General features: G+C 38.5%; 1 protein-coding gene across 6 annotated transcripts; it reads right to left on the bottom strand.

Annotated features, from left to right (window-relative positions):
• Positions 1–6,422: 6,422 nt before the first annotated feature.
• LOC121326348 (beta-galactoside alpha-2,6-sialyltransferase 1-like) lies at positions 6,423–17,297 on the bottom strand. Of its 6 annotated transcripts, none has more exons than XM_041269578.1 (6): positions 17,199–17,297; positions 13,976–14,622; positions 12,166–12,263; positions 11,380–11,481; positions 9,710–9,884; positions 6,423–7,477 (listed from the first exon to the last, which is right to left on the bottom strand). In XM_041269578.1, exons 2-6 carry the CDS (start codon positions 14,574–14,576, stop codon positions 7,215–7,217), a joined length of 1,239 nt encoding a protein of 412 aa, XP_041125512.1. In that variant the 5' UTR covers positions 14,577–14,622; positions 17,199–17,297; the 3' UTR covers positions 6,423–7,214. The 6 variants fall into 6 exon arrangements, with proteins under 6 accessions (XP_041125512.1, XP_041125510.1, XP_041125511.1 ...); XM_041269576.1 differs by having other exon boundaries at positions 16,549–17,287; XM_041269577.1 differs by having other exon boundaries at positions 16,645–17,287.
• Positions 17,298–19,020: the final 1,723 nt, after the last annotated feature.

The raw sequence follows: 19,020 nt of genomic DNA, 5'->3' as shown, positions 1-19,020 counted from the left end.
CTTCATCATTCGGCTGCGTACCTGCAAGACTGATCAATTTCATCGTGGTCAGTTCATTCAGCTGTCAAGTATGTCCCCTATCTCCCCTTTCTTTTCATCGTCAAGGTATCTCGCCAGCATGAAACCCTGCCCCCTCCCAGACCCCCTGTTCATTGATTCCTCTCGCTCCCATCATCATTTGTCACTTGTTTCTCAACCCATCTCTCCACCCTCGCCTCCAGAGCAGGTCTCCCTCCTCGACTCTAACCCCCCCATTCCGTATAGGCACAGCCATCACCACCGCGAGGGCCAACATCAATCAAAGCCTGTTCAACAATGTGGGTAGCTGGTCCTCTTCTGCTGTGGATTCTTGCATTCATTCATTCTCCTCTGATATAGTTACTGCTCATTTTAAAATTGCTAGTATGTCCGGAGTGGGGGCTTCCTATCTGCCGGGGCCACCAGAGGTTTTCCCCTAATCAGCCTCAAGGGTTTTTTCCTCTCCACTAAGCGGCAGGTATACACATAGTTGCATCCTACTAAATCGCTAACCATCCCTCTGTTTGTCCTGTTTGTCTTTCTGCTCTTGTGTCTATGTTATGCTTCAGCATGCTAGGCATACCCCTCCCTTACCTTCAGGGGGGGTTCTTCCCATGTGAGTTAGAGCAGACCCCCGGCCACACTCTGTCCTTTTGCAGCTCCTGCGCTTATTTTGCCTCACTTCGAGGCTCTGTTCCATTTTCTGCCTTTCTTTTGGGACATGGCCACTCCTAGTGATCGAGTCCCATACTAACCTCTATGCTTTGTCCTTCTTTCAGGTCCCAGGCAGTGTGAAATCTCTGCCAATCAGGGGTTAACAAGCGCCTCTTTACAAAAGTCTCATATGCTGGGTTTCTCTCTCTCTCTCTCTCTCTCTCTCTTTTCATGTCCTGGTCTACCGGTACTGACTTCCTCCCAAGGGGCAACTTCCCGAGTCATAACCCTCGTATGTGTTTTTGGTTGCTAGGTCTTCTGCCCCTGGGATGTGTCGGCATGTCACCCTCAGTCAGTGACCACTGTCTACCCTAGTTTCCATGTTCGGCTCGGCTGGTCTGCTACTAGAGTCAGGGCCTTGCCCACTCCCCTTTCCTAAGTTCGGTGCTTTCTAGCCTGCACTGTGTCCTAATAACTTCTCCTTTCTGCTTCTTATGCCCTATCCTTACACCCCCCCAGCTCGCGCCCCATGAAATATAAAGTAACGTGATCTCAACACTGCTTTTACAATGTTGTTACATGTAAATTACATAGCAATGGAAACAACAGCAGGATACCTTATAATTAAGCCTCTGATAAACACCCACAGCCAATAAGTTCCTAATTGTGCCACATGTTCATTGTACATTGTATTCTATTTACATCGACAGGGTTAATGTAGAGTTAAAAGTGTGATCATTAAATTTGACCTCATTCATAGTCTTTCCACACAGGGCAATTTACACGTGAAATGGTGATGCGCGTGTACTTTTTGGGAGAATTACTCGTGTAAATCCAGGTTTGTGGCCGAAAAAAACAGTGGGTGAATCTCATTTACACGTGTAAATGATGAAAATCACGGGAAAATACAAGTAGTATACAACTGCAAGCTCAACAGGTGAGCGAACACACCGCTAGTGGGTGAGGAATCGGTGGATGAGACTGCACATTCACAATCTGATGTAGCAGATTTTTTTAATTGTATAACTTTTTTGTCAATCAAAAAAGATGGCAAGCACAGGTCTCTAGTCGTTTTTTCTCCGGAAAAAGCCAAGAAAACCTTTCAATGGCCGAGTGAGACAGATAGGAGCTGAGAAAAGCCGGGGAAAAAAGGGGTGGATCTGAGCAATACACATAGCCCCTGGTCCACAGAGATAACACAGACATAAACAAACAAGATAGCTGCTTCCGCGTCCAGCGCTCGAAGAATATCACTGACATTTGCAGAGCTTTTTGAGATGTTATAGTAATAAAATAATGATGGATCGCATTATTGAGGAGTTTGGTGATAAAACAAGTGATCAGGAGATGATTAATCAGTATGCACAACTATGAAGAGGTATGTGATAAATACAGTGAACAAGGGGTGGGACGGGGCTGAAGATGCAGTACTGAGTGTCCTGTTGATATGAAGTGCCTCTTAAACCTGTTTTACTGTGAAAGAAAAAAATATTTTAAACAACGCGTGTAAAACAAACAGTGTGTGTGAAAATAAATTGGACCTGACGTGCCTGACAGGCGCTGAATAAATGGACCGCAAAGGGTTAAAGTACAGTATTTTCTGAATGTTTGCCAAGTACTGATTACTGATGGAAGACAAAGAATGATTCTTTTACACATGACAGTGAGATTAAGAGAAACAGGCTTATTAGCAAAGCAATGGATTCGGAGCAGGTTTTTCAGAAACATGAATAGGTAAATGCGTGTGGATTTTTAAAAAGCAGAGAAAAAAAATCTAAATGCAAACAAAAAATATGCCTGCGTCAAGAATGTACTTGTAACAAGGCCACGCTGCTGTAAAATCATGTCATTTGCCAACAATGGCCTTATAGGCCAGCCACCCATAGATAAACTCCATGCAAACAAGCAACTGAGAATCACTGCACAATGTGAACTTGATTTGGCAGGGGTTCAATCCTAAAACTGAATATATTCAAAAGTTTAAAATTTGTAATAAGCCTGAGAAACAGGAAATAATCACTTGAGATATGCAAGGAAAGTAACCACCAAAATCTTTAATTGTTTTGAAATATTGATTTTGAACTGTGTGAAAAAAATATTTAGACCAGGTGTCACAACTAATTCCCTAGGCAACACAAGCCCTGAGAATGCAACTGCCTGAAATGTTTGCTATTATCATGTTGTCTTTACAGTAGAGCTCTTTTGATTACTGTGCTGCATCTGAGTTGCAATCCTGCCCACTGTTGTTAAGGTTGCAACTACCCAACAGCCTTGTTTTTGCTGTAAAAATCATGTCATTTAGGCATCACTAACATGAACATATTATTCCAAGTCAGTGTCAGATTTTTAAAAATGATTTATTTTTTAAAGTATACCATAAAATGAATGAAATGTAACCCTGTATGTCTCCTTTTATTTCATACCTGTTCAATTTATTTATACTTTTGTAAACAACTGTTGACGCCACTCCCATTTGTTTTACTTCTGTCCAGTGATAGGGGTTTCTCACTCTATCATTGCACATTCCCTCTGCGGGGGGAATAAGGGGGGGCTGCATACCACGTTGTACATAGCAGGGCGCATCCATCTTGTCTTTCACTTCTCCTCCCCTGTCTCACACTATCTCTGCTAATTTCCTTTTGGCATTTAGCTCAGACACCCATGACTTTCAGTCATGTTAGGATATGCAAAACTGCAAAGCATATTAAAGCAACTGAATTAGTAAGCACATTAAAACGACTATAAAAACGCATTCACACAATTTAAACAATGATTAAAAAGAACTTAACTATAAAAGACACACATACACAATGTAAAACTTAAAATTAATAACATCATCAATACCTATCAATATCTATTTGAATAAGTCTCTACTAGCTTTGCACATCTGGACACTGCAATTTTTGCCCATTCTTCTTTACAAAATTGCTCAAGCTCCGTCAAGTTGGTTGGGGACCTTTGGTGAACAGCAATTTTCAACTCTTTCCACATATTCTCAATTGGATTGTGGTATTGCCACTCCAGGACATTGACCTTTTTGTTTTTAAGCCACTCCAGTGTGGCTTTGGCTGTATGTTTGGGGTCATTGTCCTGCTGGAAGATGAATCTTCTCCCAGTCTAGGGTCTCTTGCAGACTTCAACAGGTTTTCCTCCAGGATTTCTCTGAACTTTGCTGCATTCATTTTGCCCTCTATCTTCATGAGCTTTCCAGGCCCTGACGCAGAGAAGCATCCCCATAGCATGATGCTGCCGCCTTCATGCTTCATGGTAGGAATGGTGTTCTCAGGATGATGTGTGCTATGTTGTGCTTGCGCAAACATAGCGCTTAGCATTGAGGCCAAAAAGCTCTATTTTGGTCTCACCAGACCATAGAATCTTCTTCCACTCTAGCCGAGATTTGATGTGAGCTTTTTTCAACAATGGCTTTCTTTTTGCCACTCTCCCATAAAGGCTAGTTTTGTTAAGCACCCGGGCTATTGTTTCCATATGCACAGTGTCTCCCAGCTCAAACGTGGAAGACTGTAACTCCTTTAGACTTGCCATAGGCCTCTTGGTGGCCTCCCTGACTAGTGCCCTTCTCGCCCGGATACTCAGTTTTTGAGGATGGCCTGTTCTAGACAGATTCACAGTTGTGCCATATTCTCTCCATTTCTTACTAATGGACTTTACTGTGCTCCGGGGGATATTCAATGCCTTGGAAATGTTCTTATATCCTACCCAATTGGTGCTTTTGAAGAACCTTATTCCGGATTTGCTTTGAATGTTCCTTTGTCTTCATGATGTAGTTTTTGTTAGGAAATGTACTAACCAACAGTGGGACCTCCCAGAGACAGGTGTATTTAACCTGAAATCATGTGAAACACCTTAATTGCACACAGGTGGGCTCCATTCAACTAATGGAACTAATGGGGTGGGGGGATACTTTTGAGAGCCATTGTATATTGCATATATTTTGCTTTTATATATAAAACAATAACTTTTAAAATAAATAAACAGTGGTTTATTTTTTATCAGACAGCAGGAAGGGATAATACCAAGATAAATGCTTCAGTAATTACTGTATATTCATGTAATAGGGTGAGCAGCTCTGTTCACTTATTTTTAATTAAAAAAACCTTGTGCAGAAGGTGGCCATCTCCCAAATTAATTAAAGTGATTAATTTGTTGATAATCGGGAGACGGTCACCTACATATAAACCTACAGCTCTCTGCACTCGTGGTGGGTGTTCAGAGGAGAGAGAGGATTTAAAAACGAAAGTAAAACTAAAACTAAAAGAAACTTAAAAGATCAGTGAAGGCAACTGCCCAGCCTGACCTGGGTTTTCTGATTATTTTGTGTTTTTGTTTATCTCTTTTACTTGGGCTCTGTGAGTAAGTGTTTTTTGTTTAAATTATTTTATTTTTGTTATTTGAAATGGCTCACAACACGTTTCTTTTTCAACTGCAGTACTTGCCTGTCTGTGTGTGTGCTTCCTCATTCTGGCATGACGTCACCGCTCGGCCATTGCCTGTCACAATTCAATATGAAGTTTAGGCCCACGGTTCAAATTGTAAATAATCATAATAACATAAATCTTAATAAAGCGCTATAGTACACAGGGTTAGAAACTAACAATATCGTGCTACTAGTCCAAGGACTGGTAGCTTTTGAAACTTGCTAGTCCTGACGTGAAGTGCCTGAGTTGGAATCAACAACAACAGTTGGGGTCCCTAAAAATAGGCTTAGATTTTATTTTACTAAAAAATATAACACTGTTATAAATTTAGATTTACTCTTTTTTTTTTTTTTTAACAAAGCACCTTCGTAAACGCTCATACAGATCGATCAATCACCTGTTTGCACCTCGTTACTGAGTGACTACTGTACTGTGTGCTGAAAAACTGACACAGACCGCACCAAACAGGATGACAGGAAAAATTCTCTCAGCTGTTACCTTGACGACCATGAAGCTCCGCCTGAAATTGACAAAGATGACACAAATAAAATTTTTATTTTATTGTACATTACATGTGTTGCTATTTACAAAAAAACTTACGTACACATGCGGTCTTCAGTAAAGTCCCGATTTAAAGACAGTACATTTATTGTAGCCCTCGGGATGAAATTGTTAGCTGGGTGGCTATTATTTTTTTTTAATTAGCAGTGGGAGAAAACCGCTGCAGCAAGTACAGTAGAATCTGCCAGAACTGACGGACGGTGAATCTACTATAGATACTAATGACAGCATAACAAATACAAAATAAAAACAAGGGAAACACAGATCTTTTCAAGAAAGCTGGGAGACTTTGTACAAATAAATGTATTTTACATTTTGAAACGCTGCAATAACAGTTCTGCTTGTGAAGCATATCCACACTATAATTTGACAGAACAGGTGATTTATTTGCACTGTGTGGGACCTTATTTCCCCCATTGGTGCTTGAGTCCCACAGTACTCACAGAATCACCGCCTGTGCACCTATTACCAGTGATTAAAGCCTGGTTTTCAAACAAACTGATTATCGCTCACCAATATTGTATTGGGATAAGAAAAGTGTGTTTTCAAAAAGTAATTTCAGCTTCCAATCACTTAAAATATGCTGACAATAATGTAAACAACACCAACCTACAGACAGCAAATCCCAAGCTTTAAACGTGTTACTGTTTATAGCTAAGAACTCAACTTTATTATGAATATATTGTGTTATTATGTTTTAAGTAACATACTACGATAATGTTAATTTTAGTTTTAAAATGTTTAGTAAAACGTGACCTATTGTTTGACCTCGCTACTACAACCAGCCCCCTTTGCTAATGACATCTTCAGACAGGGTCATAACCCAGTATAAATCAACACAGTTTTGTAAAGTGACTGTTTTCTAAGCATTATTTGCGAATGCTTATTCACCACTGCTACACCCCATTAGAACATTGATTTCCCTACATTTTTTTTAACGCAAGACTAATCGTGAGAGTAGTATATGTGTACATCTGTATTAAGTACTCGCCCAGAGGTCTACTGAGACAAAGACATCAACTAGTCCTCATCTGATTTAATTCGACTCGGGAAAGTGGGCGACCAGGAGTTTCTAAGTCAGTAAATGGGATACCGTGAAGTACTACAGAGGCAAGAGGCAGTAACACCACTGCAGATGGCTCAATTTTAAAGATTTTTTTTGTTTTTTACAATGTTGAACTTTTATTACACCACAAAGTATCAAACTATAAATATTATAATGGAGAGCAACAGTCTGAAGGTGTCACTTGATGTGCCATCAAATCAACTATTTAAAAACATCTTGCCAATAAATTTACATTACAAAGAACAACAAAAAAATGCAGCACTGAAACTTTCAGTTTATATTCATGCAGCACCTGAAACTTTGAGTCCTCTAAATATTCTGTCTCAGTACAGCTGAAATTACCTAAATGTAGGTCAATGTCATGATCCCCAAGACATTTAGTATGGAGGGGTTCATTAGATTTTCTGCAGAGGATTTTCCATAACATCAAAAAATTTTCCACATCACAGAGTATTATTATTAAGCCCTGCTGTACCAGTTTAGATCTGCCTTGCCTTTGCTGAACAGTGAATATTCCGGAATCCTGGTAAAGTCACTCTGCCATAGTGGAAGATGTCATGATCTGTTCCCTGGTTCATCCTCTTAACCAGGTTCTTCTCATACATTAAGGGATGGTAGGCACCCATTGTGCAGGCTCGGTCATAGAATTTCTGGTAATAATGACAAATGTCAGACTTTCTCTTCGAAGGCAGGAATTCGTACACATTCACTTCGTCACAGAGGTTCATCATTAATGCGATGCCTGAAAAAAGAGAAAAAAGGGGTTTATTATTTCTGACACTTTTACATATGTCTACACTAAGGGTTAAGCCAATTAAGTTGATCATATTTTCTTTACTTGACAAACAGAACTATTTCAGAAAGAAAGAAAAGCATGTCAACTGTTCAAATTGAACATCAGAGAATTAGTTGCTTTACTTCACTTTAAAAAGCTTAAGAGCAGGATTGCACACTTAATACGGATATAAAACTCCCCCAGCTCCTTGTGTTACTTGTATAACATTGGGAAAATAACATAACTTTCCCAGCGTGCAGAACAATGGTCCGTTCCCCAAAACAGAATAGGGAAGATGAATCATGGTTGGTACATTATATATCTAGACATTATATTCCTGTCATATGCCTTAAGAAATGCTTAACAGGCATTTAAAAATCACTTAGCAACCCATTTTTTTTTACAGAACATAAAACAAACTTCTGTGACACCACAGGCCAGTGAAACACTGCTAACATCTCTTGTATCAACTTTGTACCCCTGGGAGTCAACAAAGAAATAATCACCAAGGCTAAAGCACATGAAAGAACAACAGCAGGTGGTTTAGTTAGGTATCGTGTTTGAAATTCCCGGAGGCTTACATACTAGATCGGCTTGTTAATAGCTGTTGAACACCTGACCTTCGCTTTAGTGTTACCCTTTTATGGATCTAAACCCTTATATTGATAGTTGTTGATCTTGACATGACCTTTCTTTTCAATTGCATCAGTAATAACCCACCCAATCAGCTTTTTTAAAAAACAAATTCCCTAAGCACTGCCTGTGTTATATTGGCAATCTAGTGACATACTAACCGGTTCCGTTTGCCACAGGTCTGTCCAGATGAGTTACCGCTCCTTTGCCCCACCCCATCTACTCCTGACACCCTGCTACTTCATTGACACTGTTCCTCCTCCTCCACTGCAGTTGGTACCTCATCTTGCACCAGCTTTCATCTCTCCTTGCCTACTGCCGTGTCATATCTGGGAGTTGAGAAAGTAGCAAGTCCTGTCCTTCCTTGTGCTACTCTTTCCACCATGATGCTGTGTCGCAGGCGAGGCTCAGCCTGGCATACTGCTGCTAGTGCATTCCACTTTCTGCCTGTCTTCACTTTAATGCCTGCATGGGACACCTTGCTGTCACTTGAGTCCCTATACTGCAATACCTCCCTTGCTCTAGTGACCTTAAACTACTCAGTGACAGCTCTGAATGGCAGTTGTAACTTATTGGTCCTGCCGTAATGAGCAATGCTGCTAAGACATCTTGGCAGACCAAGCCATCTTCGTAGGTAGTTACTGTCTTCCGATTTGAGTATTTTCTAAAGCTGCAGAAAAAACGTCAAGTATGTATCCGCTAGTTTGGTTCATTAGTTATTCCGACGCTTTCTTTCTGGCGGCATATATAATAATCTAAGAATCTGTGCCTACTTTCCAAAGATCAAAGTGGTAGATAATTTAAACTTCCACCAGTTAGCTTTCCGTCTGCTTCAGAATGGTCAATAATAGTCTAACCGCCAGTAAAAAGGGTGACAGCACTTTAGAGCTTAGATTCAACTACCGTGCTCCCTTACCGTTTTTCAGGCACCCTTTAGTCTCGCTCAAAATTCAGGATGTCCCATTTTCATGGCAGAATTTGCCATGAACCTGTGTCGATTTTATTTATTTATTTATTTATTTTAAACCCACATACAAATGCCCAGGCTGTGAAAAATTACTTAATTCATATCACATCTTTGTTTATCGAACGATATAAAACAGTTAACATTCTTGTTTACAATGTAGCCTGTCACTGAATGTGACCCCACTATTCATAGTATGTACTTTTAACACTGACTTTCACAAACAAAGGTGTGCAGTACATAAAGCACTTTAATATACACGGGGGGGGGAGTATTTTGTGGCTACGCTCCAATGAGGGCATTTGTATTTTACAGCTTGAAGAAGTTTTAAAAAAAGAGGCTACCAATTGCTTTTAAACACACTGGTCTAATTTAGATTCTTATGATTTAAAATATTGCAGTTAACGACCTAAATATTTTATAGGTAGACTAATATTGCTTCCTGTTGGAGTTGTAATAAAAAACAACCAGCAGAAAAAGTTCCTAATGTCATTGACTGACACCATGTGTAATGGAAAATGTGAGATATCAGGTCAAATCTACTGCAACTATTTGTACTTTAACCTTGTATGTATGCTGAAACAGAAAACGTAAAATGTTACCTAGCATCCCGGAGGAAGGGGGGTTGCGTTGGATCGCCTCCAGTGAATTCTCCTGAATAATGTCCCACAGGTTCCACTGCATAATCGGGTTAATGATATAAAAGAGCTGCTCAGGATGATTCTTACGGTATTCCACATACCTCGCAAAGAAGGGATAGTCTGGGTTACTGTACCACTGTGAACATGAACACAGGACACATTTTTGTTTGGATTCACTTTGTACAGTATATATTTTTTTATATAATTGTACAGTAAATATATTATATACTTTAAGACCTATATTGAGCCCTCAAGGGTACTTTAAACTTCTGCATTTATAAAGTGACCTGTATGTGCTGACAAAAAACAGAATAACAAAGTATAATATCAAGTTTAAAGCTCATTGAGGTCACACCATGACACACATGGCACAAGGGCTCCAAAGAGGAATGAAGCGGTATTAGGGTAAGCTACATCCTGTCTTTTGGTCTGTATTAGGTCTGGTTTTCTGAAATTCGACTGATTTTTTGGGCTTGCGTGGATAAATTAATCGTGAATGGGCTTCCCTGCAGTGGCTGCAGATGTGAAGGAAATGGCAGGAAGAATAGGAGCAGGCTTCTTCCTTGAAATTGTAATTCCTTGTAAATTGATAACAGAGCAGGTGCATGCAGGTACGATATTTATAGTGCTAACAATCTTAGTAAATGTGTAAACTGAATGATTCATTTTGGTGACGCAGAGATTGGTGTCTGACCCTCCTCCCGAACTTTAGTTATAAACTTCATATTTTATCATTTTAATAGATACATTGGAGATCTTGTCCTGTGACAGTTAAAAACATATTTTAAAAATAGAGACAGTAACAAGTACTGTGGTTACATAACACTTAAGCAGTGTGTTAAAGAACTAATGAGACAACTACTTTGCATTTCCTCTGTGTTGCAAGATAAGCAAGTTGAAAACCAAAACCAAAATGGTTTGCAATGACTGCAATTGCACTTATCTGAAAATCTCCCAACTAGCACCACATTTTTTATGTGCATGAAAGATAGCATTTAAAGACGACCTACTTTAGCACAGCTCCCTAGTTTAAGGTACTGCTAGAAAAGTATTTCAGAATCTGTAGCTTCTACACTGCTTGGCCATTTTATTGGGGCCTTTCTACCAGAATGGAGTTGGCCTTGTCCTGGTCTGGGGCATGTTCTGCTGTTATAGTCTGGGCCCTCTGATTACTCTGGAATTCCGGACAAATGCCATATTTTACTTTAACATCGCTGCTGATCAAGTCTTCCCAGCAATTCTGCACCCTGGTGGTGAAGGCTACTTCCAAGAATTGTGTGCAGATATTTGGAGGAGCATGACAGAGACCAGGCATATTCCATGGCCACCACAATCCACGGATCCTAATAAATTTGAGCATGTTTGGGATGAACTTGACCACCACATTTGGCATCACAATCCTCTGACTAATTGATTAACATCTCTCGAGACACCTTCCAACACCAGGTCAAGTCTGTTATAATGGAAAAGATGGCCAAACCCGACATTTGGTACAGGTCAAAATAAAGTGGCCAGGCAAAGCACATAAGTAGCAAATTAAGTTGTAAAACCAACGTCATATCTGCCACTTGTGCTCCATTTGCTGAGCAGTCTTTACTGCTACCAGAATAAAGTACAGCAGCTATGCTCACATGTTGAAGATCTTCTTTATATGGTGCAGGATCCCACAGGATTAACACTCCAGTCTGATAAATAGGATCCGTTAGAAAACTGTGCTCTTTATCATGCACAAGCTGTAAAACAAAGCAGAAATATTATACATTATTAACAATAACTTATTTAAATCACACAGCATAGGTACTGTATAGTTAAACTGGGAAAAATAGATGTAACAAGGAAAAGCCTCATCATGCTTCATCATCCTTAGTTCCCAGGCTGGTCCATTGCTTCCAGGGTTCAGCAGCTTGGTGAAGAGGCTTTCATTCATGATTTATAAGGCATCTGTATCTAACACAGTGGGCACTCATGCTTGGTCATTGCCCGTGGCAACAGTAACTTCCTGAAGCAATGCCAAGCACATGCTAAGTACCAGGCACCTGAGGGAACTACAAAATATTAAAATACCAGGCACCTGAGGGAACTACAAAATATTAAAATACCAGCCACCTGAGGGAACTACAAAATATTAAAATACCAGGCACCTGAGGGAACTACAAAATATTAAAATACCAGGCACCTGAGGGAACTACAAAATATTAAAATACCAGGCACCTGAGGGAACTACAAAATATTAAAATACCAGGCACCTGAGGGAACTACAAAATATTAAAATACCAGGCACCTGAGGGAACTATTAAAATACTCAACATTTTTTGTTAAAATGTTTTATGTTTTTTAATGTGTAAAAAGTGTTCTATGCTTTATTGAAACACGAATAATTAAAAACATGTTATAGCATACTTATGTCATTACAGTACCTGTGAATTTATTATTCGAATAGTAGTTTTTTCCCCCACATCAATGCTATACCCATCCGTCGGAGCGCCATTGAATCTCATGACAGCATCATGGTCATCTTAAAGTGCAAAAGAAAAGCATTATGTTGTTGTGCACTTAATAATACACACAGCTCAGTGTTAAAGAGAAACTTGCCATGGGTATGGAATATAAGGTTTACCTCGTTTAGATTGACTTTGAATATCACTCGGTTTCAGTCAACACATCTTGTAAAAAAAAAACATGTAGAATCCAAACCCAGGTGTAACCATTAAACTGTCCCCCTACAACACTCTACACCTAGTGTGTGTTTAAACTGTTTATGAGAACTCCATGGTTGTCAAGAAGTTTCCAAGCCAATAGTTTGGATGTAAAAACCACAGTTCAGCACAGACAACACTTAACACAGTACAATTAAACACACTGTGACGAAAGAGGGTACTAAGGCCTTTAAAAAAAGTCAGTGGTAAATGCAGCAGAAAATTATAGATAGTGAACAAAACACATAAACTAGAAATACTGTCATTTCATACCCATACTAATTAGATACCGTATGTAACGTTCTGCTGAATGTTAATGGAAAAACAAAGTAAACCACAAGTGTGTTTCTAAAAAAGAACAATCACAGGTGTTAAAGTTCCTATGTGAGAGGTTTCAGTTCCGGTTTCTTCTTAGTTTATGAATTTCCTGTGCAAGTCTGTACAACAAAATCAAGACACCTGTCATAGCATAGCACATTCAATATGGTATAATGGCTGGTGGGGCCAAGCCTGTAAGTCGTTTCATTTGTTCTGGGGCGATATGTGACCATTTCTCATAATACTTGTTCATAATTTGTAACGCTCAATTAGAATTCTAAGGTTAAACTACTGTATAAATGTTTTGGATAGTGCCACCTCACTTTACAGTTTTACCGAATAGCTGGTAGAAGTGGTGTTTTATAATCATGTAAGTTTAGACAGCACAAATAATGCATACCACAAACTGCCATAAGCTGCTAGTTTGAGTTTTTGAAAAAGAAAAAACAAGACGTCTTGTTAGAGTTTGCCATAGCCACAAACTCTATTTTACATTTTCATTTATGATATGCAAATTCTAAATTATTTTACCTATTTTGAAAATAATGCATTGAATAATAATGTTGCATTAGTCACAGATGCATGCATTGCAAGTAGCTATTAAAGGTTGAGGCCTGTGTCTCTACATATAAATTTGGTAAAACTACGAACCAACTGAACCGACACAAGGTTATAACTGTGAGAAACTGACTTTTTTTTTTTTTTTTTGCAGATTCACAGTATAATAAAAGGAGGCTCATGAACTCAAGCAGACACTGATTGTGTAAGTTGGCTTTACCTTGTTCTGTCTCCTGAGATACTTCTCTAATTACAACCACATTACTATAACTGTACATTCATTCCTTTCTCTTGAACAGCCAATGTATCCTCTTTAACCTTTATGTCCATTTCTGCTACCTGCATGAGCTGCTATCTCTGCTCTCTCTCCAGATCAAAAAACACTTGCAAGAAACAGGCATAGTGCCAGGGGTATGAGCAGAGTGGCCTATTCTGGTTGTGCATTCTACCACTCCCACCTATATACAGTACATGTAGACAAGATGGGGCTGGCAGAGTCAAGGCACACTGCCACATGGCTCGAATAGTACGAGGAAGGCTGTTCAGACACAGCTCATAGGCTGCTCCAGATACATTTAAAGCCAGATAAAGGCAGATTTACAGAAAGAAAATGGCATTAACTCAATAACGGGCAGACAGAATAAAAATAAAATACCTATTTCAGCTCCCAGTTTTGCATTTTTTAAAGATCCTGCTGAAGACACAATAGCACACCGTTTGAGGTTTTCAAACTTCTTATTCAAGTCCTTTGTGGGCAAGTATTTCTGCCAATCCTCTCCTTTGACTTTGCCATCACCAGCTTTGATCATCACAAGTGGTACGCGAGTTTTGAGCTCGCACAGGAGCTCATGCTGGCTCAGCTTTGCAGTCACATTTTTCCAGACAAATGTCACATTGTATTTGTTCAGTGCCTGGTAATTGTTCTTGATAGCCTTTAGAGAGGAGCCAAGATCATCAGTAGAGGTGTTTTCATTCCATACCAGCCAGGATCTTACAGCCTTAGCATTTTGGACAATTTTATTCCTGGTTACTTTTTGTTTCACAGGTATCAATGTAACGTTCTGAACTAGTTTTTTATTCAAATCAGTTAATGTAATTTTCTGACGTTGTGTTTTACTCACATGAGTCAATCTACTCTTTGTCTGTTCGGCAGGATATGTTTTGGTTTCATGTATCCTGCTGTACATGAATGTGCACAGGAAAAAAAACAAAACACAGGCAATAAGGAAAACTGTGTAACAAATGTTTTTAAACATTTTACATCCACAGGTCTGGGCAGGTATTCAGAACTTCAACGGAAGTCTAAAAAAAAAGAGAGAAATTAAATTAAAATGCTTAAATTACACAGCAGGCTTGTTTATTTAGTTTTTAAATAAAAAAAAAATGTATAGAACAGTATTTGTTTGAAATCGCACCAGAAAACTAGTAAAACTTAGCTACCACTATTTAATATTAATGCATGGAATTAGCGATAATACCTTGTGATATTTCTAGCTGCTAGCCACAAGACTTAGTTTACAGGAAAATTGTGATCTCAGATGGGCTGAACAGCTCATTTCCGTCATAAAAAGTCTTGTAGCTTTGTAGTATTTTTTTTTTTGTTTGTAATATATTTTTTATTAGTATTTTTTTTGGTAAGAAAAAATGTAGGGAAACAGGGTTGGAGGTGTATCACATTTTTTTAAGGTTTTGCTAGGAGTATCACTGTCAGAGTAAATTAATTTTAAAACATTTTTCTGTTTGTAATATATTGTATTGCATACATTTCCAGTAAACACTAATTTGTTTTACATTACTAGTTTCTGTATTTTATTCATGCATTCTAAACACACGCAATGACACCTCATTTATATGAGGATTTCACACATCCATGGACCTATGTCCCCCAAGCATGTGGACAAAAGGAGTTCCACTGTGCAGTGTAATGTAGTGCAGTGTAATGTAATTATATATATATATATAGTAGCGTGCACGGGGGAAGGCAGTAGGTGACGTAATCACATACAAAGACATAAGCCTTATATACGCTCCTTTCAAAAGAGCCAGCTCTTTTGTACAGCGGTATCGGCGCCATGCTTTAGTGCTCGAGGTCCTGGGTTTGCGCCCGCCCTCTGCCTGTGTGTGGATTGCCTCGCCCTGTGTGATGCGTTTGCCTGTGTTAACTGAGATTGCTACTATATGATATATATATATATATATATATATATATATATATATATATATATATATATATATATATATTTTAAAAAGGAAAACTATTGTGTACCAAAATACACAATATTTGATAAAAAATAAATAAATCCGGATGTTTCAGATTACAAGTCCTTCTTCAGCTGGATGGAAAAAGCAGGGCGTAAACAAGCTGTTGTTAGAAACAAGTTCTCTTTCAAAAGAAACGTTCCAGAGGATAATGACATGATGACTTCAGAATAGAATGTTCATTCCAAGAGGTTCCAAAGTGCCTAATTTGAAAATTAATTCTTGTTATTTTTGCTTCCTGGCTGCACTGGTCCTATAGCAGTGATTTATACCAAACATTGTAGTGTCTTCAGCAGTGTGGTCAATTGTGATAAAAATGGCTGGCAGCAGGAGATGCAGAGGTGTTAATTTTTACACTTGGTAGATGTTCCACAAAGCGATCAGTTAAAGGCCGTTTTGTTTCTCTGATGTGCAGTTTGTTACTTCACACAATGAATGCAGTATACTATTGGATCTGTTGCATGGAAATGAGCCTTTAAATTGGTCACAACTAGGACGCATGTTACTATGAACTAAATATTATTAGATTTGTGTCTATTGTAAGAAATCAATGGTGGATTATTGAAAATAGGAGCTGTAGAGGGATGTTGTTGGAGAATACTAAAATGTCTTTGAATGCTGAATTTTTAAACAACACCGTAATCAACACTGTAATGAAAACAGATACGTGACTGACAGTGGCCCAAAAGAACGGTTGTTTTGTGAAAATGTGTTACATTTACAAAAATAAATGAAAGAAAATAATAAAAATGCTTTTAAAAAATTCCTTTGATTACGGTGTTGTTTAAACATTTCCTTGTCGGTTAATTTACCATTACACCTACGTACTTGGCTTCCTATATATCTGCTTTTAATTTTATTCGCTCTTAATCTTGTTAGAAGTACCAGAGCATACTGTGGCTCTTGCCAAGCGATTGCTTAACATACTGTCGTAGTCAGAAATCAGAGAAAGTAATTCCACATAATTACCTCTATTGGTGCCTTCACCGTGCATCTGAATGCCAGTTCTTGCTTACCAAAGTAAACTATAGAATCAAGCGTTTAAGAACCACGATTTTTTCTTACTTGCTCATTGTGATGTATTGTATTCCTAGGCTTCTGCTCATCCAGTTAAACATCATTCCGGGATTGTCCAAAAGTTTTTGAGTGCTACAGTGACTCACAAGTGACTTTGGGAACCCTCATGTTTTTGTGCTGACTTCGATATACATCCTAGATTGCTGTAGCCAGTGCAATTTCCGTTCAATTTTCTACCACAAGATAAACTTGTAAAAAAGTTGACGCTGTGTATCAGAGTGCTGTGCCTTATCGCCTTTTCTGTACTGAACAAAAGACAGTTCCAGCATTTTTTTTTTTTTTTTTTTTATTGACAGCTACCAGTAAGCCATGTTGCACTGGTAATTTGAATGTTGGAAGTGGCAAGTATATCCCTTGCCTTCCTGTGTTCCGGTATTTGTCGTGTTTACCTCGTTTCTGGGGGGAATAGATACAGCTTTTAAAAACAATTCTGTGTTGCAGGACAGACCACTGAGTTTCCCTGACTCGCTGGGTTCATCAGCTTAGACGGCACGGTAAATAAATAAAAAATAATAATAATTCTCAAAATATCTCTTACTTACCCTAAATAAATTGCCAAAGAATCAACAGTCAAATATATTTGCATTTGGATTGGGCAGTCCACATCTGACCAACTCTATGACTGTATCAGAAGAGGAGGAGGAGGAGCTAACAGTTAGTATTTCAGCCAGCTGTAGCCTGTGACAGAAACTGAAAAATAAAGACATGTGTTCACTTAACGTTCACTGACATTTTATGTAAACAGAAAATAGTTCCTTGGCATTTATTGTACAGACAAGTCTTTATTTTATTTTTGTTTATCTTTTGCAGGCTCAAACTCTGGGCGTTGACAAGCATGCACAGTAGGCACGTGGGCACTTAAGTACATCCTAAAAGACCTGGCTGTCGACTTCAGGAGGACTGTCCTGTCAACCCATGGTCTGTCAGGACACTCGTGTAATGCAAACAAAAGAATTGCAGCAAAACCTGCTTCATGTCAAAGCAAAGTTAAAGCAATGATAGGTTTGAATAAAAATGTACCCTGTAGTCTATTCGAACTGTATTTACTATTGCAAATAATTAATCGAGGGGGGGGGGGGGGGGGGGGGTGGGGGGGGGGGGGGGGGGGGGGGGGGGGGTTGGGGGGGGTATCAGGGCACACTAGTTAAATTTTAATTGTGCTATTTATAATGATTTAATGGGAACTATAATTGTATTCGTTCCATATTACCTAAAATGCGCATACTTTATTAGTTCAAAATGGCTATGAAAGACTGCCAGGTATCAGGGCACACTAGTTAAATTTTAATTGTGCTATTTATAATGATTTAATGGGAACTATAATTGTATTCGTTCCATATTACCTAAAATGCGCATACTTTAGCATTTTTAAGCATATATATAGATATTATTCTATATAGCATATATATATATTATATATATATATATATATTATATATATATATATATATATTATATATATATATATATATATATAATAACTGCATTGCATTAATCAATGTTTTATTTATTTATAGGAATTAAGAGGTAATTTATTATAAAATAACTATTTTACCTTCATTATAATATATATTATTGCAGGTTGCTCTTAAGATTTTGTTGGAATGCTTTAAAATCATTTATTAATCCTGCAAGGCATCACATAGAATTTATGAATAACACTATGTAACACAATTTTTGTTCCTGGGTAGTAAGTGTTATTTCCTAATTGCTTATGCCTCAAAAGTATAGAAAATGGCTATTATTCCCCACAAACTTTGCTTTTGTGACCAGGACAGTGATATTTTGAAATTTACCTATTTCCAATGAGAAAATGGTCATTTCGTTCACATAAAGTCAGAAAAAAACAACATATGAATCCAAATTAACATCTATTTATACTAAAGTAATACAAAAATGACTACAAAAGATTTAGAAGTGAGTGGTTTTTCGGGATTTACGATTATACTGTAAATCACTTTCACGAATCAGCCCCCAAATGTAGTCTCCCATCATGTTCTCGTTATACTGTCCTTGGTAGCGGCGTTCAAAGTCCAGTATATCCTGGTGGAAGCGCTCGCCTTGCTCCTCCGAGTACGCTCCCATGTTCTCCTTGAATTTATCAAGATGAGCATCAAGGATATGGACTTTGAGGGACATCCTACAGCCCATTGTGCCGTAGTTCTTCACCAGAGTCTCAACCAGCTCCACATAGTTTTCGGCCTTGTGATTGCCCAGGAAGCCCCGAACCACTGCAACAAAGCTGTTCCAAGCCGCTTTCTCCTTACTAGTGAGCTTCTTGGGGAATTCATTGCACTCCAGGATCTTCTTTATCTGTGGTCCGACGAAGACACCGGCTTTGACCTTTGCCTCAGACAGCTTAGG

The sequence above is a fragment of the Polyodon spathula genome, chromosome 14 (genome assembly GCF_017654505.1).
Source record: "Polyodon spathula isolate WHYD16114869_AA chromosome 14, ASM1765450v1, whole genome shotgun sequence".
NCBI lineage: Eukaryota > Metazoa > Chordata > Actinopteri > Acipenseriformes > Polyodontidae > Polyodon > Polyodon spathula.
Note: the sequence above shows the minus strand (reverse complement) of the source record. Positions and strands in the feature narration are given on the sequence as shown.